Consider the following 22,206-nt stretch of genomic DNA (forward strand, 5'->3'; position numbering starts at 1 on the left):
AATATGCCAGAACACACATGCCATTTCCTTGATCAAAACTCTTTTAATGGTTCCCTGTCTCTCTCAAATTCAAATCCAAAGTCTTTACAGAGGACTGCAAGGTCCTATCTCATTTTCTCCAACCTCATCTCCACCTATGTCTCCCCTTGCTCACTCCGTTCCAGACCCGCCTGCTGTTCCCCGACAACACTGGGCGCACTCTCAGGGCCTTTGCACTGCCGTTCCTCCCGCCCAGAACACTCTCCCCCCAACGGGGTCACTCCTTTATCTCCTCCAGGCCTTTGTGCCAATATAATTTTCTCAGCAAGTCCAACCTTAGCCTCCTTATTGAAAATAGCAATCTCCCACTCTGGCTCTTCTTGTTCCTCCTCCTGATTTTACTTTCCTTTTAGCACATGCCACCCATCTTACACACTGTATTGTTACTTATTTGTTGCTTGTTTTTTTTTCTCCACTAGCACATAACCTCCATTAGAGCAAAGATGTTTCTGTGCTGCTTGTTGCTATAATCTTGCACCCAGGAAAGGGCCTGGGAGAAAGAAGTCAACACATATTACTGAACGAGCGACAAGGAAGTTCCAAATACCTCTTTGAGGAGTTCTGCTAGAAAACAGAGTACAGAAATGGAGTGTGGGTAGGATAAGGTGAGATTTAATTTTTAAGATATGTAATATTACAGGACACTTATATGCTAATAGAAATGTCCAGTAGAGATAGGAAATACAGGGGAAAGAGGGAGATCTGTGTGCCTCACAGTGTTAAGTGAGCAGTAAGGCTGGAAGGCATCACTGGGAGGACTGGCCTTAGATAGGAGAAAGGACAGTTTATCTACAGAAACAGAGGAGGAGGTGAAGAATGCAGACACAGGAAGGTGGGACTTTGTATAATTTCTCTGACTGCTCCTAATTTCGTTACTAGCTCAATTCCTTTCTGCATCAGTTGGGATGAAAGAAGAGAAGCAGCACTGGAGAATTGAGAGGCGAGGAGAAGGTGTGAAGTAATTTTCTAGACAGTGGGAGTGTGGCATTAATTAGGGGAAAGTAGTGGGATTGTCTGGCCCGCTGACAGTTAGTTGTCATGAATTTCAAGTGAGACCGGGCTGAGGTATGCCCCAGCGTGTTCAGGTGCACACACAGAAAGTTGTGGGGTTGGATGGAAGCAGGCTTGGAATTGTGCAGGCAAATACGGAGCAGTAACAGATGAGGAGGCTGCTTGTTGATGGTGTATGCAGTGAAGTGATTGTGATGATGGACCATGAGATCTGGCCTAGGCAAGACGGGATGTGAGGGTAAGAAGGGGTGAAGGCAGGGTGGGTTACTCTGAGGCATTGTTAAGGTGATAAGGTAAATAAGTTGGCCAGCCGAGCAAGTCTGAAGAATTTTGAATTTGGGGAATAAGTCACAAAGATCGAAGTTACGGGTAAGAGAACACACTTGAAAACAGGATTATGGAAGGATGCAGTTACTGGCAGTAACAAGGTCAAGGGTCTGACTATAGCGGTGTTGGCCGAAATACACTGGCAGGCAATTTTATTGGAGAAGAAGTCAAGATTTTAGAGGCCAGGGTACCAGGGAGATCAACTGTGTGAATACGGAAAACATTAAGAATTAGGGGACTGTTGAGGAGAAGACAATGGGTGCTAACATTTCCTGAACTCCTGGAAAGTGACCTAGTGTTCTTCTGATCATTACACAGGGAGCAGCGGCAGGGAGTACAGGTGTGTTGGCAACAGCCTTGAAAGGAATTAGGGGACTGTATGGAGAAGTCATGGGAAATGATCTAGAATGGGTGATGAGGGGCAAGACAGACACGTTCACTCCATTCCAAGGCCCAGTGACAGGAAAGGCGCCTGCAGCAGAGACATGAGCCAGAAGACGGGTTTCAGCCGGACCAGGACAGGAAAGGGCACACTCTGAGCAGAGGTTAATAACACAGGGAACGGAGATTCCATCAACAAAAAGGCCATTCCATGGCCTTTACTAGCTACTGCAGCTGGATATCCAGGAATTTCCATTTTCAAAATATGATTAAAAAAAAACACACCATTCCATTTTCAGGTGTTGTTTTAGTGTCTTTGGCTTCTGTAACGTTATAACACCACAAACGCTGTGTGGCTTAAAACAGGGGAAGTATATTGTTTCACGGCTCTGGAAGCTATTAGGTCTGAAATCAATAAGGCTGTGCTCCCCGTGAAATCCGCAGGGGAGAATCCTTCCCCATCCCGTCTGGCTCCTGAAGTGTGCGGCCACCCTCAGAGTTCCTCGAGTTGCAGGTGCATCACTGTCTTCTCTGCCCCCACCACAACCCGCCATTCTCCTGCATGTCTCTGACTTCTCCTCTTGAAAGGACACCAGTCATAGTGGAGCAAGGGTTCACTCTACACCACTATGACCTCATCCTGATTACAGCGGCAACGACCCTATTTTCAAATAAGGTCACATTCTGGGGCACTTGGGGCTAGACCTCAGAAACTTATCTTTCTGAGGGACACAACTTGACCCATAACAGGGTATGGATTAAAAAGTCCCCCATCTTTTACGGTATGTGTTCATATTTCAAGTTGCTTGGGTTTTCACCCTGCTCGGTGAACGAGGCCCAGTAACCCAAGTGCATCAGCAAAGCCCATTGTTGGTGAAACAGATGACAACACGAGGAGGCAGGAAGTGCTATATACTGTGCATGTCATTTAAAGTCATATGACATAAAAGTACCTATTCATAGTGTGTGATGGCGCCATTGAACCTATTGGAACAGCCTGGTTGGCTCAGAGGGAAGCACTGAACTTTTAATTTAAGGGTCTTGGGGTCTCTTTCACTATTCTTGTTGCTCTGTTATTTTAAAATGTTGAACCAACAAAAGCTCACAAGCCTATGGGTCCAAGAGTGGGGGGAAGTCAGCCATCCCATGATGCCATAATACTGATCGGCTGAGAAAACCGCTGCGGCACGGAGATGGGAAGGAGAGGGGGAAACGTACTCATCTAGCCCTTTAGTCATGAGCCACAGGGCCCCAGAGAGGCAGCCTCTGAGCAGGGCTGCTCCGGGTCCCAGCCCTCGAGCTGGGGCTCCGGCGTCTCCCTGACTTTCTTAAACAAGTCACATGAGCAGGAGGTGCTACTTTTCACTTCCTCTCGAGGGGGGAAACCTAGGCTGTACAGCCATGTACCGCACACTTCCTAGGTCCCTGGCTCTATCTGGTCCTCTGACCCACCGCAGTGGGGACCTCAGCCTGGCCTGCACCCCGCGCGTGTGGAGCGCTACCCCCGGGAAACTGTGAGCCCAGGTCTGGGAAACAACACCCAGGGACGATCCCAGTTCCTTGCGTCTAGTGAGCAGGCAGGTACACGCCAAGTCTAGCATTTCAAACGAATGCAAATCAACATTCACTTTAGTTTCAAGCAGACTCGCTGCAAATTCTGAATCGGTGAGGTCCCAGTGAATGATGTTTGTGATGTTGAGGGAAATCGTCTGATTGCTTGGCTCTTGTTACCTTGTCAGAACGAAGCTGGCATTTCAGGAGGGAGGGAAAGGCTGAGGCTTCGTACTTGAAGGTGATGTCTTTCATGAATGATGCAGAACCCAACTGTTAGCAGTACACCCTCCCTCTCCACTTCCTGCACAGCTTGTAGGAAATGAAGTCCCTCACTCCGCTCCTCTAATTGAATTCCAGCTTGGGTAATTACACCATAATTAAATAAATTTTCCCCATAGTTTTAATTCACTGACAAATAGTGCTACTTAAACAGCTACATTTCACTCCCCAAAACGCATCCCCACTCCATTTCAGTGATGAGTGGAGTGATTTGTAGTTGGGTGATGTGTGTATGAAAAATGCACAGTTCATAAAATATTTTAGGTATCATTCATGATTACATATGCTTTTCTCAGCACGAGATAACATTAATTTCTATTATAATTTTTCATCTAACTTCTCATATGCTTAGTATCCAAAGAAATAAGACAGTTAATTAGCATTCTTATTTTCTGAACAATGTTTTGTGTAGTTAACCAGTAGCTTGTATCTTTTCTTTCTAAAGCACATTTCATTATCCCTGAGAGGCAGATTGGGGTAGGTGGTGTTGTTCCCCATCCTGCGGATGAAAAACTTGAGGCCGTTTTCACCAAAGTGAGGAAGCCAATGATTATCAGCTTGGGACGTAAGTTTCCTCTGGTCCCCAGGTCCAAGGCTCTTTCTATCAAACACTGGGTCACTAGCAATCATTTCAGTTTTACAAATGAGAAAATAAGGAGCCGCACATTTGTGACCTATGTCCCAGGTCACTAATTTGTAACAATAATGGCTTAGGCAGCAGTTGGAGGTTTCACAACTGGGTCCTGATGCTGGCCTTGGATCACGAGACCACAGAGGTCCTCTGGGTCCACATGGTATCACTAGGTACACCTCAACTCGAAGAACAGTTCAAAATGTGGCACAAAGGCATGCAAAGGATTCAAATTTCGATTTTCTCTTAATGGCCCTTTCTTCAAGGGTTGTAGATGGCTTTTAATAAAAAACATGAGAGACAACGTGAAAATACTCACAAACAGCAGCAGAAGCAGGGGTGTGACAATGATGCCCTGAAAGAAATAAAGGAGATGAAGGTCATTTATCAGCATGGAAATCAGGACACTTGCTTTGCCATTTTAAACTCTGATGCATGGAAATGCTTATCCCTTGCACTTGCATTTAATAAAACCAGCGAGATAAAGAAGAGGGAGCCCCAATCTTGGCTCCCCCCACCCCATACTGCCTTAGCATCTCTATTACAGTTATTCGTATGCAGCAGCTTTAAAACCGCAACCACCAATCTTCCTTAAACTCCCCTTCCCTTTGTGAAACTTAAGTCGCCTTCCATGTTGCATATGTATCATTCGGGTGGGAGCTGGCAAGCTTTCTCACTCCAAGGCTTTCCACTGGAACTTGGATAAAGTGCCTCTTTTCAAGGGAAGACAGGTGGTTCAGTCCCAGTTGGGGTCCTCTCCTGAGCAAAGACCACGTCAGTTGTGATGAATGAGATGTCGTGATTTTTTAATGCGAACCGATCTCCCCTAGGAAATGAGCTGGGATCTCAAAACTCATTTCACTTGATTAGACTCCACGTCTCCATGGTGGAAGGCAAGTCTTTCATCTAATTCGGCCACAGAGGACCACCTCAGTCCCTCTGCCTCCCCTAGGCAGGAAGGAGCAAAAGATTTGTTTTCTGAGATGACAAGGAGCAGTTTGAGGCTGCTGTCGATGAGGCAGGAAACAAACTTTCAGGTTTCTCGAAGGTAAATCTTTTAAACGAGGTGCCTGAGTTGGGCGTTGACAGGGTTCGGTGTAGAGCTGGAGATGACGATGTCCCCTTTAGTTCTCCCTTTTCCTCGCCGCACCTCCTTATGATTTATACAAGAAAAAGTACTTCCTGTTTCTATTAATGAATTCTACGAGGAACTTTAAAATTCCAAAGAGTCTGGGAGTGAGCGAGAGTAAGACAGACAGACAGAGGAGACTCCGGCCAGGGTCTGTGTGTGGTGCCACTCCATCACTTCTGGGAGAGAAGTCCTTCAGGGAGTCTGTTGTCATTACAGTTACTAAATTCTTTTTGACGTGACCCAAGAGGGACTGGCTTACTTCATATATGAACATTGCTCTTAGGAGTTTCTTGGGAATATACTCCTGTGAGTATTCACACACGGGCCTGTTCTATTGCTAAATAATAGACCAAATGCTTCTTTGTTGTGCAAACTTTTGTACTGGACAGCAGGAATACAACATCTTAATTTGTGCTATATTTTAAATCTATTTATTAAAATTTGTATTGTGGCTTTTCAACTCTAGTGGTGTCTATGAAACAGGTTCTCATCAGCACGTTTAGGGGAGCTAAATGTACGAAACACCAAAATAATTTATAAGAGTTATTGTCTTTTAATGACATGGGATATACTCAGACCTTCGCAGGAACCCCAGGCTTTACAAGGCCACGTGGGGACAAAAATATCTGGCTGTTTCAGCCGCTGTGGGGGCCGCCTGACTTCAAGGCAGTTTGTTTGAACATCTATTGAACACCCACTTCTACGCCAGGCCCTGTTCCAGGAATTACTTGAAGCAACGGAGACCGGTCCAGCGGAAAGGGGGTGAGGCCATTCCAGGAGGCGGGGAGGGCATCCGAGAAACTGCAGAAGTTGAGCAGGATGGGAAGTCAACTAGGACATGGAGGATCGGAGAGCAGACCGGCGGAGGCCCTGCAGGCCAGGAGAGGGGTCTGGAGTTGGGCTGTCGGGGTGGCGGCTGCTGGAGAACCTAACGCCAGGGCGTGACGAGTCGGTCAACAATTCGGTGCATGGAAAACGGATTTGCTTAGGTTGCCACCTGAGCAGTTTTACCTTGGTTATCTATCAACTCACCTGAATTCGGATTAACAAAGTAGCAACTTATTTTAATGTTGATTTTGGAATATCAGTAACACTAATGATGTCTATTATCTGTGATAGATAGGATAAGGATTTTCACCCAGGAAGGAGGCTGGGCCTCATCACCGCTCTGGGGACACTTGTCTTATACCTGAGGATTTGAAGTCATACAGGTTTCACATATAGTACATAGGAACCCACATTCTTCCTGGTCCCCATTTATTTTCCTTAGCGAGAGTGGCACAGTAGTAATGATAGTAACAATGCCAATACTGTTAATGGTATTTTGTTTCAGCACTTTTATGCATATTTTAAAATTTGACACTCCCCTCTTGAAGGAGTTAGGTTATGCAATAGCCACGATATTTTACAGACAAGGAAACGGGGGTTTAGAAAAGCCAAGCAACCAGACCAAAGTCTCATCAAATATAAATAGCAAAGCCTGGCCTCGAGCCTGCTTCGTGTGACCGAGAATCCAGGACTGACCCCACTGAACCCCTGGTCCCGGGTGGCGGATCTCAGCAGCCGGTGCAGTGTGCTACAGAGTCCTGCTCAGGCACACATGTAGGGCTTAGCTGCTGTATGACCTTGCTCTCAAGTTGACAACCAATCCTTAGAGAGGCCCTTATGCTCGCAGGAGGAACACTGGGAGCTGTGGGTTCTCCTGCCTGAATAGTTCAAGTGCAGAGTCACCAATGCACGGCAGTTTCTTTGCAGTTCTTCCAAGGACTTACGATATTTGTTCCTAAAATGGTAAAAATTTCCTAGCCAATAGGATGCATTTTCTAATACTGGATTCAAGATTTCTCATTATTTTCTCAAAAAATGGCTGTTCAGGTTCATTAACTAAGAATGAATTGTTGCATAATGCCGAGATTGGCTTTGCAGTTGTATTAGGACATGAGTCAGCCCCAATGCCATGAACCCAGACAAGATCTCCATAATTATGTTTTGGTGAAGTCATTAGAGTTAATACTAAAATAATAACAGCTAACACTTATGGAGTACTTCTGTCAGATGATGTGCTGAGGACCGAATGCACATTACCTTACAGAGTCTTCACTACAACCCCGTGAGCCAGGCACTAGTATTTCTCCAGCCATTAGGGAAGGAAACTGGGACTCAGGGACACTGAGTGAAACAAAGAGAGACAATGCTGGAAATCCAATCTCTGGCTCCCGACTCTGGAGCCTGGGCTCCTGGACGGTATAAATAACATCTTCACCATCTTACTCTGTTTCCTCAGGGTTATATTTTAAGAGTGAACCAGAGAGGAGCTTTAAACTCAGTACATCTTTTTGACGACATGAGACAAATTGAGAAATAAGCCTTTGCATGGCATGGCTGTTATGGTTTTTTTTTTAAATCAGGTTTTTACAAATATCAAGGATAAAAAGAGTGACCTAAAAATTTAAACTGTAACAGCAACAATCTTTGGAAGGTGCTAAGTCAAATAAATGTGATTTTCTCTAGGGCTCTAAAGGTTCAATCTGATTCCTTCTTCTTCTCTTTCCGAGGCAAATTCTATACAAATGGCTAAAACCAAGAGGTGGTGGGCGAGTACTTCTAGCAAAAGGTACTACCTCCCTCCTTGCAGATTCAAGGTCAAGACATAGTTTTAGCATCCTTGCAGTCGGGATGGTACGGTACGCTTTCTGACTGCAACACCTGAAGTCACGTCACAAAGTGATGGGCTTTGATCGTCTCTTAGAAAACCTTCAGGAAACCCATTTACACCTCTGATGTGAATGACTGGGTGAATATATTTCAATGACTTTAGTGGAGAGGGGGAAGTGTCAGATGTGAGACACTGGGACTTAGTCACATTAAAACGTCCACCAAACCCTTCCCCCCAGATAACAAGAACAACAACAGAACTGTGAATGCACTTCTCTCAACGGCAGGAATTGTAAAGGAAGGCAAAACTGAAGTGAATTGTAACTTTCTTTTCAACAGAAAACATTATCAAGAGGTTTTGCCGCAGCAACCGTTGCGATGACACAGAAGAAAAACCGACCCCCTAGGCCTGGGTCTCCGGGGTGCTGACGGGGGAGCCTTGGGAGAGGCGCTCTGCAGTTTTTCACGAACCCCACTTCTGCAGAGTGACGGAATCTCAGTTTTGCCAGGGATCTCAGACCGACCCTGGTCCAGCCCTCACGGGACGTGTGGTGCCCTTTGCCTGTGTCCCTCCCTTGCTCTGTGTGGGTGTGACGGCTGTCCCGTTGCAGAGCTCCCCGGGGAAGACTGTGTGCTTGCTCGTCAGGCGACGTGCACTGCCCCCCTGGCTGGCGCTCTGACAAGGCGGGAGCTCTTTCTTCTGCTGACGCCAAAGCCCCGTCTGCCCCGGCTGCCCTGTCTTCTCCTCCGAGAGCCACACAGGGCTGTCTCGCCCTCTCCTACCTTGTGATGGCTTTTCTTTTCAAATTTTATTCTTCAATTGCAGTTGACTTTCAGTATCATTTTATATTAGTTTCGGATGTACAGCATAGCGCCAAGACAACCATATATTGTACAAAGTGACCTCCCCGATCCCTCAAGTACCCACCTGGCACCTCGCAGAGTTTCACACAGGACAACTATCCGTTTGTACTTCTTGATCCCCAACCCGCCCCCAGCCCCCTCTCTGGCAACAATCAGTCTGATCTCTGTATCTGTGAGTCTGTTTCTGTTTTGTTTTTCCTTTTTTTTTTTTTTTTTTTTGGTTCTTTAGATAGCCCTTTAACTGCTGCTTTTCCATAGTGTAAATAAACTCTCTGCACTCTAAAACTGTACTGCATTTTTCGGGGCTACATTTAAGAATAACGGAGAAGTGAGCCTTTGGGTGCCCACACTAAGTCTTCTCCAGGCTGAAAGTCCGGGCCCTCCCACCGCTGCTCCCGGGGAGGGCGCCGAGCCTTCTCTCAGACTTTAGCTCACGCAGCACTAGCTTAATAAAAACCGACCGGAAACTCGGAAGTAAGGCCAAACCAGGACTCAAGTCCTTTTATCGTCATCCTGGAGCATGGTCTGAGAGGCGGGGCCAAGGGTTGTTTACCGTATTTTGCTGTGTACAGTGAACATTTTTTTGCCCAAAGTTTTGAAGGAAAAATAAGGATTCACATTATACATGGGTGGTGCCTGAAACGCCTTGTATCTGTTCTTGTGTTTTGTAATTGTGTGTTATGTAAAATTTCTTGTACCATAATATGTTCGAAAGTAAATGCTACATTTCCTTTATAATAACAAAAAACAAGTACCTAAATATAATAAGTAAAAAATTAAAATTCAGGAAAAGTTTTTTTTCCTGAAAGCTTGGGCCAAAAATGTGGATGTGCATTATACATGGCAAAATATGGTAATTACCTGCAGGGATATATGTTCGTTTGACTTGTATTTACTATTGATTAGGGCCCAGACTATGAAATTTCATGTTTACGTACAAAGTTTTGCCCTGTTAGGATAGTAATTATTTCTGCTTAGTAGCAGAAGCAGCCACAGAAACCATAGCCCTGTCACTCTGTAGGCCAGACTGGCTGGGGTGCTTTCCTGGTGGACCAGATGGCCCATTTCTACCATCCCCTGAACATGAGTTCACTCTGTGTTTGTGAGAAAGTCGTGTTTCCAACTTTTGAAAATTATACTTTGACAATTCCTTTACTCGGAACCTTGTATTTATATTCAGTGCTAAGATCCCTTTGCAAAAGAAGAAAAAGAAGAGGAATGCTAACTAAAACTCCCAGGCTGTCTTCACATTTTGTCCTGTAGTCAGTATATAGTGGCATCTTAAAAAGTCGGAGAAAAGTTTATTCCTCAAGAACGAAATCATGTCAAACCAACAAGTAATGAGTGAGATTGTCCGCACAGCCCAGGCAATAAATTAGAAAGGGTGGTATGGGGTATTTTGGAGACACCTAAAATGAAACAAAACCATCAGGGTATATGGGCTCGGAGAATATGCCCTGATGCACATGGACGTCAAAATATAACGAGTCAACTTTATGGGAGAAAGAAGGGGCCTAGGGAAGGGCGGTTGGAAAGGAAGCGGTGGCTGATTGGAGGGTGAGGACCACCTCCCCTTCCTCTGTATTTTCCTCTTCAGAACTGGGCCCTCACAGAGTGAGTGCCCTGACATCCCCAAATGGAGCATTTGTCAGCATGTTCATGGCTCCGCCAGGGACAGAGGAGCTGACCGAGCTTCTGCTCACATACCAGGCGCCGTGATCGGCAGTAAAGACAGCTGCATCAGACTGCCGGGGCTGGGCAACACCCGCCGCTGAAAACGTCCTGTTAGTTCTCTCTAGTCTCGGTCTGTGCTCGCCAAGAAAATGTTGAATGATACTTCTGTTTTCCAAGGAGGATTTCTGGAGCTGCGGAGCGCGCCCTGAGCAGTTGACACCATTTCCCAGGAAGAACTGCTGGGGGTGCTACTGACATGGGTCCCTGAGCCTGAAAAGCCGGGACTCTCTTCCCGGACGGTGGTGGCCCCACTGCGGGAATGGAAGCCGGCCTCTCTCAGTGACATCTGTGGAATTAAACAAGCATTTACTGAGTGCAAACTCGGTATCAGACATCATGGGTGCTCAGGGGGAAAGAATTCTAAGGTCTCCTAAGCACACAAAACTTCAGAAAAGTTTCTATGAAGTCCTGGGGTTGTCTTCGAAAATATATTATTGTTTGTTTGCTTTGTTTTAAAAGGAGAACCTTGAGGATTTTAACAATTCACAGAAAGGGGTCAAGAGAGGGCAGGAGAGTGGAGACTTAGGGAAGGGATTGTACCTACTCCACCCGAGGGGGCAGCGGAAGGAGATCCAGCGCACAGCCCAGGGTCTGATGCCTCTTCGTTGAACAAGGAGAGAAAGGGTAGATTAGGGCGAGATGAGACAGACGTGTGTGCCAGATAGTGGAAAGCAGGAGGCACACTCGTGTAAGAGCTTCTATTTCCCACAGTAAGTACAAAGTGAAGCACTTTACTAAAATGAGGGGCTGACAGACTCAGAGAAAGCGGAGAGCCAGCGATTGGAAGCCTCTGCTGTGACCACTGCGAGAGCATCTCTAAAGCCGTGACGGTGCTGAGGGACCGTCTACCAAGGGAGCTGGAAGAAGACACGAGGCCCCCGGGTCAGGGCCAAAGGACTTTACGACTCACAGCAGAGCCAGCAGCCTCAGCATGATGTGGGTCTCGGGTGGCCTGGCCCTGGGCGGGCTGGTGCACATGGGCTCAGAGAGAGGCTGCACATGTGGTGGGCTGCATCACGGGAAGGGAGTATGGAGCTTAGGAAACCCAAATCTTTTGTGATGGGCAGAAAGGATGGCTGCCCTTTGCTCTGGAGGGAGGTGCTATTTCTATCTTTCAAGGCTGTTTACTATACAAACATCCTTGAGAAAGTGTTTGGGAACCATGGACCATCAGTGCCTGCTCACAAGGTGTACAGAAATGTGAGAGACACATGGAGAACTGTCTTCCAACAGGGGGAATGCCCAGCAGATGTGTCATTTAGCAGGGCACAATGCCCTGCTAAAACTGGTCATCTAAACATTTGAGCTATCAAGTTCATTATTAGTCCCTTCAAATACCATCACTGAGCCAACATGCTTATACAAGAAAATGATAATTAGATAATCATTTCTAAATGACCCAGAAAATCTCTCTCCAACGTGACAATGGTCCTCTAACACTCCTCAGATACTGTGGTTCAGATAAGAGTCTAACCAATTAAACTGACTTCCCACTCGTAATTCTCCACCCCCCCACCCCTTCTCTTGGGAGGAATTCCATGTGCGCATGTCCTTTTGGAATCCAGATCCTCACTGGACTGAACTGTGGTTGCGGCCCAGCAGCACTGGCCTCACCCGGGAGCTTGTTGGGAGCTGCTGAGTCTCAGACCCCGCCCAGACCGACTGCATCATTATCTACACTTTCAAGAGGATTTCCAGGTGATCTGTAGCCTCTTTAAAATCCCCAAAGAACTGATTCAGACCCTAGAGCAGCAGCAGACAAACCTGTTCTACACAGGGCCAGGTAATGATCCTGGGCTTTGCGGGCTGCACTGCCCTTTGCAATTACTCACCTCTGCTGGCAGGAAAGCAGCCCAAGACAAGACGTAAACAAATGCTCTTAGTCCAGTTTGGCCTGGGGGCTGTGGTTCAAACCTGGCTCTAAAGTACTGTTTTGGATTAGCAATTATATTTAAATAAGAAATGTTGGTCTAACAAACTTTTATTTGCAGTGACTTGGTTTCTAGTGAATGCCTGCTGGCTTCTAAACATCAGTGTGTTCCTTTGTAACTGCTTATAACTCCACTTCTTAATTACCCATTCTTCAATTTTTCTCTGACCAAAACCAAATCACCAGTTAATAGTGTGTAAAATCTGCTTTCTTCCTCTTGTTGATATTTGCGGTAACATTTGCACGTGCCCAGCTGCTGATTCTACTCCTTTTCTTTATGAATTGTCAGACAGAGCCATTCGGCAATCTCAAAGAGTAGTTTTCTCGGGACCCTACAAAGTAATCTGTGTGGGCCAGTGGCTAGAGTGTGCTTATTTTGAGTCTGCTTTTCTTTTGCCAATATTGACTATTTTGAATCTGAAGACGGTTCTCTCTGCCAAAGAGGATGGAAGCAAAGGGAAGCTTCCATGCGGAGGGGACATGAAGGTTGGTGAGTAGCAGGCAGAAGGTAGGGAGTGCAGGCTCCTAACACCCAGAGCTGCGTAACAGAAAAAGGACAAATGCAAGACCATGAAAGAGGAATCTCATGTATGTTACCAGTCGGAGCTAATACAGTGACACGTTAAGGCTAGAAAACAGGGTTGAAACTCATGACTTTTCAACTGAAAAAGTGAACCTTTTCAGACTATGTAAGCCCACAGACCTGTATTAAAACTACTAACAACTGTGTTTTTTTTCTATTTAGATTAAGAGTGATAAGAGCAATTCAAAATTCATGAAAGCCCAAAGCAAGACTGATACAGGATTTTTCTGAATTTTCGAAGAATCTTTCACATAAATGTCTTCTAAGTGTATAGATTTAACATGCAATAAATAATTTTCCAAAGAAGCTTCTTAGGAATGTTTGTCTGTAGAGTACTTATGAGACCAAAGAGGCAGCAAAAGGAATTAAGGCAAAATTTCTTTTTTGGTGACATAGCTTTTATGGCTGAGGAAATATTTCCCAGGGTTCATTTCGGCCAGCTCGTCTCCACTGTGGGCACATGGCTGCAAGCTCATATGTTGCCATTTTATTTTCCCTGGGAATACATGTGGCAGGCTATCAAGGATTGTTAGTAGCACAACAGGCATTATACACAGGAAGCACAGCTCTCTTAAAGTATCAAGAGAATGGTTCCACGTAACCCAATGGCCCCCCAAGTTCCCCAGCGCCTGAATCTTATACATAGAAGCTTGTAGTGTTTCTTGCTTCACAATCATTGCTTCGGTGATACCAAACAGCAGCATCCTAACAATAGCCAATATTTACTAAGGTGTAGTATATGCCAGGAATTGTGCTACATGCTTTGAACACATTATCTAGTTTAGAATTCCAATGAGCCAGGTTATCCCAATTTCACAGTTGAGGAAAGAGAGGCTTATAGACCTCAGCTGAGCTGCAGGAACTGCCTGGAGCAGAACCCCAGCCAAAGGAACAAAAACAAAAGTTGAGAGGTCAAGAGATGGTCCAAAGGGAAGAAAAGTTGTTAGGGAGGAAAAAAAAAGAGCAAAGGAGGCAATAGGAAACTTAAAAAGATATTCAGGAAATGGAATGTAGGAAATCAATACAAAACGTAATAGAAATTTAAACCAGGGTCAAAGATCACAAGACGATCTGCCAGTGGCGTAGGAATATATGAAAAGGATGCACCAAGTAGCTCGCCCAGGCCACTACAGTATCACTGCGTGTTTATTACCGGCTGGCCAAAAGATCGGACACGTGTCTGCCATCTTTCTCATTGATGCCTGTAACAGATTGGTTCCTGGCACATAGTAGGCACTCAGTAAATGTTCGAATGCCTGACTGTGCGCCCACAGATATTTCCCTCAGGAAGCCGCAGAGGCTTTGATGAGAAACACACCTTTTCAGAGATGCTTTAAAACCCTTGCATTTTATAATAATGATGCGACTAGTTGACATTTACTGAATGCCTTCTCCATTATGTGTCAGGGATTGTTCTGTGCTCTTCATCCTTTCAGCAGACCTGGGGGAAGGGTGCCATCATGATTCCCATTTTGTGGAGGAGAAAACTGAGGGTGCGGACACAAGAATGACACACAATCCCCGCGCGCTAAGTGGGAGAATGGGGAGCAGGCCCCGCAGGCTGGTTCGCGGAACCCACGGTCTCTTCACCAGCCAGTGCGTGCACAGCGGAGAAGAGCTCTTCGCGAGTCCAGAGATAAGAGAGAATCCTAGCCGAAAGGGATTTAGGGGTACTTTGCCATCTCACTTTACAGACCGCACCGCTGAGGCCCGGGCGGGAGGGGTCCCTCACACACAGCCGCAGAGGCAGTGAGGACACTGAGACGAGCACAGCGTCTCAAATTCCCTGCCCGACTCGTCATTTCCGACCCCGCACTGCCTCCCGTAACCCAGGTGAGCGGAGCGACACACACACCTGGAGACCCGGAAGCTATTATTACTTAGCACTGTTACTTGTGGTATGGATAAAGCAAAAAGAAAAAAAAATGACATAGATAATAAAGTTAGAGCAGAGTATAGAAGTGTTTGTTTTTTTTTAACAAAATCAAATCATGAAACAGGTGCTCCCTTCCCCACAAAAAGGCTCATGAATTGCCTGGAAGCCTGGCGCGGGGGGGGGGGGGGGTGGATTTTTGCAAACTTCCACAGAAGCAAGGCGGAGCTGGGGCAGAGGTGGGCGAGGGGGAGGGCCCCCCCCCCCCCCCCAGAGACAGAGGCGGTTTGTGGGAGGTTAGGGGCCGGGGTGTTTCACGCAGGCCTCTAGATGTTAAATAAACTTATGGAAAGTTGTAAAATGATTTTCTTATAGACGAGACATTCAAACTAATGCCTTAATCAAAGCTAGTGTTCAAACTCCTACCAGACCCTTACCATAAACAACCAACCCAAACACCGAGACTGCATGCGCACACCCTGGAAGCAGCGAAGGGGTCCGGTGCAGCCCACCCGCTCCTCTCGGGTGTGTCCAGACGGCAGCACACGGCTGTCAGACCTCCCCCGACGATCAATACACAGGGTGAAGACGGACAAAATGAATGGAGACAGCTGCACTCCGCTTGCCTCGTCTCATATATCAGCGGTCTGATTTACCCTGGTTTCAATAATACACCTTAGCCAAAGCCATTCCTACAGCTTAGAAAACGGGCCCTGAACCTGGGGACTCACAGAGGTTTCAGTGGGGTTAGATGAAGGGACATGGATCAACCGACGGTCCTCGGGAGGTCTGCTCCTCAGGGGGGCACATGGAGCCACATACCGCCCACGTCACCCAGGCAGGGGCCGCGGGGGTCCTGTGTGTTCAGGCTAATGCTTGTGAGCCTGCCTTCCTGACTGCCCTCCCCCCCCCCCACCCCCCGCCCCAGCCACCATCAATGTCTATTTTAAACGATGTCTCCTTAATAAGGTATTTGTTTTCATTAAGTGTCAGTGGGCCTCTCCAGGGCAGTGCTACCCAAGGCCTCACAACGCCTGGAGGCAGGAGGAAGAGCATTCACGTGGTGAGGAGGAGCAATGTCTACCAGTTTATTAGAACCGGTGAACACACACTGCTGTTTATAACCACGTGATTTTATGGTATTAAAAAGTTAAATAATTAATACAAGTAAACCATTTCTACATAATCAAATGTTACCTTGAGGTGCCCCAAAATGCAAAGGAGCTAGCTAAAACAATTGTTAGTGCTTGGACTTTTATTCTGAAATCCCCACGATGAAGTTCTAAACACTGTCCTGACTCCTTTTCGGTTGTATAATTACAGACAGCGACTTCCCCTTAACATTTCAGCAAAGACTCTTTCCTACGCAATTACTTCAGGATCCACACCCTTGGGGGTCGTCACTAAGGAGATTTTCAGAAGGAATGGCCAACATTTCCCCTCAGAAATGGCTGTAGACATAGTCATACAGATACTTATTTTTATATGTGCTCTGCTGACCCCTCCCCTGTCTTTGGAAGTTAGAAGTGTTGGAGAGCAAGCAGGGGTCCTCTGGCAAATCACACCAGTGAGTGTTACCAAGAGTCTTGAAAGAAACTCAAAATCGATGCCAGCATAATTTTTCTAGTTCCCCAGTAGAGGGCAACTTCTACACACTTTGACAGTTAAAGAAATAAATCTATGCACACCCTATCAGTAAGAACCACTGTACGTTTAAAATAAAACAACGCAGTTTATACCTGTAAATGATTTTCACTAACAGGTAGTTAGCGAAAATGTCATGAAATTTTAAATATGTAATTAGGAATTGAGTATATTTAATAATGAGTAAATTAGCATTTTATGATTAATAGAAGTGATTGCAGGAACTGTAAAGTAGCAACCGTTTAGGTCACGATGACAGAATTATCAGTAGGTGAAATACGGAAGGTAAATGATGGGGGTACTGATCTTTAGTAAACATTTGGACTGAGCTGCGTTACGGCCCAGTTCCAAGTGTAGCTAACGTGAACGCATAACGTCTTACTCAGAGCAGGCCAGAAAAGAGGGTGGGAGCCATAACACAAACATCTCGAAATATAATTAAATGTCCTTGTTATTATAACTTTGAAGTAATACTTATCAGTGTTCATGTTTTAAATGACATCACATATAAGAATCTAAATGTGTATACAAACAGTAAAATACCATAATGTACCTCATTACAATACAGATCTGGACACAATGCATTATGTTCTTATTCATTCACTCATTAAACAGTTTTTATTTGTTGAGCATTAATTATGTGCCAGGTACTATTCTACAAGTCAAGAACACAGTGTGACAAATATGACAAAATCCTGTGCCTTCTTGGAGCTTACATACTCCAAAATAAAAAATAACATATCATAAAGGCTTCCGAAAGGATAGGGCTATAAAATAGATGCTTACCATGTTTCATAACGCTAGCTTCTATTATATTTTAAAAAATTAGGCTGTTTTTTAAATACAGAGAAATATGACAAGGAAAAGTGAAATAGCTCATAATCTTAACACTTAAAGAATGCTTGCTGACTTTAAATAAAGTAATCCATAAACTTGATCAAAACATTTTTAATTGTATAGAAGAGTAAAAATGAAAAGTGATGTTTTCTAGCACCCCACTGTCTCCGGAGACGGAAGTAGTTCCCTGTGACCCCGTCCAGAAAAGCACATCATACACCAGCATCCATCCGTCCCTTCACCCCCCGTGCCCGTCCTTCTGGTCTTCTTAAATTATCCAAATGAACTCAGTTTCCTGAAGAGAATCATGATATACACAGTAATTCTGCACACGGCTTTATTTTTTCTCACTTCACCATATTTCTTGGAGCACTTTTCATAAAAAATACATAAGTGTGCCCTCATTCTTTTATTTGACTCATTTTATTTTTAACGTATAAGTATTTTATAGCATTCCATCTCCAAATACCTTAAAATTCTAGTTTTAAAAATGGTTATACAATTTTATCTGAAATTTATGAGAGCTGTGGTATGTGGTGTTAATAAGTGTAGTTTAATCGATAAAGATGGGAAATTCATGGACTTCAAAAAGAAGACTAGAAAAATGACATTTAATTTTAAAGCAGCAAATAAAGAAGTAAAAGAATGAGCTCCTGTTTTGCATTAAAAAAACTTACCAAAACTCCATGAGATCACATACAATGCAACTATCTTCTAAAGGGTATCTTTGGTTGTGAATTAGAAATATTAGTAATTTTTTATCAGTAAATTTTTATAATCAACATTTTTTAGTTCCACTCATAATTTTCAATAAACTTGTAAGAATTACTTTATCTCATTCTACTGATATTTATAATACTCCTTAAACCATCTATTTCAGTGCCATGTTTGATAATCAAAATGTGATCCGAATGTTCTAATTTACAAAAATATTATGCAGAATAAAGTGCGGGTCACTAGGTGGCGCTGTGGGACCTTCCACGTAAACCAACGCGGGAAAGTTCTGCATTTGATGAATTAGTCGTGTGGCTGATTTTGTATATTTAAATGTACATTGAATATTTCTTTCTAGATAAACCACTGCCTTGTTAATAATAAAAGTAACAGCGCAAAAGCAAAGTGTTTGTAGATGACCTCCTTAGGGAAGACATGGCCCCCTCTCTTAATTGCATACCCTAATTCCTCTGATAAGCTATTAAAACCATCTTTATATAAATATAATGAATGCCATATTTGAGGCATGCTTCTCAATAAAGTGTAATTTTTTACTCATCTTTGAAGTTATTTTTCATATGTCCGACGGTGAAAAGAATCAGCATTTATGTATTGTTGTCAAGTAATTTGATTAGGTAACTTCTGGTATAATCATCTTGGACTCTATGTTTTTGTATTTTTCTCTTCTCCCATGATGTGGAGCTGTTAGTTCAAGTGCTGACAGCGGCCAAGCTGACAAGGTAAAGGTACGCATCAGGTCACGTGCAAGGATAATAGGGAGCAGGGTCACCTAGAAAGAACCTACAGCATCTGCATTCACATTCAGATAAAAAACAACACCCAGACACACAAACACGTGTGCGCACACCTCTGCAGGCCCAAGGAAACACATCTGTGCCTGCCTGCGGCCTGTGGGCCACTCACTGGTGGCCTCTGACGAGGCCCAGCAGGTCCCGAACCATTTATTATGAGTGGCACATGTTAAAAGGAACCCAAGAACTTCAGTTCAAATGAAGAAATGCAAATGACAGTTCCGCTGTCCTTTCAGAACTTTTTTTCTATCACATATGTGTGTCCTTCCTTCAGACGGAAATCACTAATGACTCAGGAGGCGATGGACAGCGGTGGCCAATAGCATTAATTCTCCATGATGAGGTACCCACCGGTCTGAAGAAAAGCATAAATTTAGCAGCTTTTTACCATCTTCATGGTCTTTCCCCCCTGCAAGTACTTTTATGATTGTGGGGGGTGGGGATGAAGTATGTAACGGGGAATGGACAGAAATACATGATTAACATAAACGAAGAAAGAGCAGAATTTATCCTCACTGATAGTGATGGTGAAACGTACATTATAGGTACAAGGTGTGCTGAAAATGAACTTCTGACAAATGCAACAAAACTCATCTAAAGGAATGCTGTTCTTCAAGTCTGTCATTGAGAAAGGACAAATTCGTTTTTCTTTTTCTTCATCCTCACCTGAGGACATGCCCATTGACTTAAAGGAGAGAGGAAGGGAGGGAGAAAGAAAGGGAGAGAGACATTGTTGTGAAAGAGAAACATCAATCGGCTGTCTCTTGGCTGTCTCCCCTGAGAGGGGACCAACCCACAACCCAGGTATACGCCGTGACTGGGAATCAAACACATGACCTTTCGGTTCACAGGACAATGCTCCAAACGACCAAATCACATGGGCCAGGGCAAGGGAACCCAAACTCATTTTTAAATGATGCATCATTCCGAAATTTTTTAGCTGTCTTCAGAAAGAGCTTGTGTGCCACATAAGAAAATAATGTAAAATCGTGTCATTTGTGAATGGGAGAGCCCACAGAGATGAATAAGCCTCTTGTTACTTTAGCTGCACCCCACACACGAGTTCTCACTGAAAGATAAGCCTGGTGCAGCCTCAGTCTCTAGACGAGGCTGGGTCACAGAAGCTAAGAGACCTGATGTGCACAGGAACCCAGGAGAGAATCATCATTTTCTTTGAATGGGGAATGAGCCTTATGCCAGTGACCACAGCAAAAATACCCTGTTTCAGGGATTTTTAATATTGTCTGAACACCCACAAGAGTCTCTGCTAACACTAAAAGTTATTTGGACTTTTTAGAGAATTTAATGGGTTTGAACAAGACATATGGAAGAAGTGATGAAAAGCAGAAATAGATTTAGAGCTGCCTGAATTCTTTCTACTTCTTAGACCGCCTGAAAGAGCACCTCAGGGGGGAGGGTTTTTTTTTTTTGACTTAACAAGCATCTTGTTTTTTAAATTGCACATCATCTTTGAGAGCAGCAGTTCTCACAGTGTGGCCTGGGGACCCAGGGGGTCCCTAAGACTGTGTGGGGGCCTGGCAAGATAAAAACCACTGTTTTGGTAACACTGAAACATTATTTGCCTTTTTCACCCTCGTTCTCTCACAACGAACAGTGGCGTTTTCCACAGGCCACATCACCTGTGACCCTGAAGGATTTGAACAGGAACAGATGCGCAGTCCCAGCCGCCTAGTATTAAGCCACACATTGCAGAGATTTGCAAAAGGTAAAACAATGATACTCTTCTCACTGGGTTTTAGAAAATATAGTTATTTTTCACAAAATTGTGCATGTTTACATATCATGGAGTTTTTATTATTTTTAAAAGAATAAATACTTTCCCAGCTTTAATTTCAAATGTGCTAAACACAGATAGATATAACTTACACAAATGAAAGCTTTCTGTGGTCCTCAACAAATTTTAAGAATGTGAAGGGGTCCAAAAGTGCGAGGACACTGTCTCGAGGGAAGCCGCTCACATCTGAGTCTACCCCCACTCTCCCAGTGTGCTCTGGGAGAGTCTGAAACCTCGGTCAGTAGGAGGCTTTGCTGGAAGCCGTGTGGGAGAAAGCACTTATGCAGACCAGGTGGGCCCCATTGCCTCGGTGCAGGGGGGTGCATGGCAGCATGGGAGCCACGGGCTTCGGTGAAGCGACCCAGGTCCGAGAGGCAATAGAGAGGGAGCCAAGAGGTGGCAAAAGGTTTGACTTAAAAGTTAGCCTGGGAGCAACGTGACATCTGCACAGGGATCTTTTTCTTTTGCCTTTCATATTGTGGCAGGCCCCAACCCATCCTGCGCACTGAAACGCAATCCCCTGTTGGCTTCTCACTGGTCTCTAAGAGCAGTCTCGGTCTGCTGTGTCCTGCGGGGTGTGCTCCTGCCTGTCTCCCCATCTCTGTCTCTCCTCGCTCCCCATCCGGCTGCCCAGGCTCCAGCCCCTGCGCCCTCAGTCCACTTCCTGGGCGGGGCCATGTTCCCTTCTACCTGCAGATGTTAGTTTCCTTCCTGTCACTAGGAAGCCTTCCGGTCACCATCAGTTTCCCCCGAATATGCACTCTCATGACATCACGGGTCTCCTTTGTGGCACGTACTACAGTTGCAACTTTACAAGTACTTGTGTGATTTGTAATGAATACCTGTGTCTCCTCCGTGGGTCTGTAAGCTTTACGAAGAAGGGACCACGCTTACTTTTCCTCCATCCCATGTTCCTTGTACCTAGTAAACTGGCTGGGGCACAGTAGGGGCTCAATTAATGTTTCTGAATGAAGGACTAAATGATTTGTTGCTTCTAGGACTGTTTAATAATTATAGTAACAATACCAGGCAGTATTTATCGAGCATACCCACCAGACACCATTCTATGTACTGTGCAAGTGAAACATAACTCTGAAAACAAGCCCATGGAGAAGTATGATTATGGCATCCACTTGTAGATGAAGAAATCAGGGTACATGGAGGTTAGCTAATTTGCCCAAGGTCAAACAGTTATTTCTGAGGTTAGAATATGAACTCACACAGTGTGATTGTACAGCTCATAACACAATACTGGGGTACATGGGCCTAGTTCAAAATTATGCCCCGTGGAAAGCAACAGTGGATTTACAAACTTTGGGAAGCTAATTTGCAGACTGATGAGTGACTCTGATGGGAAACTGGAACACGCTCTGAAATTTGAAAGTATTAAAGATAAACCATAGAGTCACTT

At 44.8% G+C, this 22,206-nt stretch overlaps 1 protein-coding gene across 1 annotated transcript in view; it reads right to left on the reverse strand.

Annotated features, from left to right (window-relative positions):
- Positions 1–22,206, reverse strand: part of SLC10A7 (solute carrier family 10 member 7) — a 195,462-nt gene that overhangs the window by 50,797 nt on the left and 122,459 nt on the right. The window contains exon 6 of the mRNA XM_028521974.2: positions 4,542–4,577. Within this exon, the coding sequence (XP_028377775.1) occupies positions 4,542–4,577 (36 nt within the window). The remainder of the gene's footprint in view (positions 1–4,541; positions 4,578–22,206) is intronic.

Source organism: Phyllostomus discolor, chromosome 8, assembly GCF_004126475.2.
Source record: "Phyllostomus discolor isolate MPI-MPIP mPhyDis1 chromosome 8, mPhyDis1.pri.v3, whole genome shotgun sequence".
In the NCBI taxonomy this organism is placed as follows: domain Eukaryota; kingdom Metazoa; phylum Chordata; class Mammalia; order Chiroptera; family Phyllostomidae; genus Phyllostomus; species Phyllostomus discolor.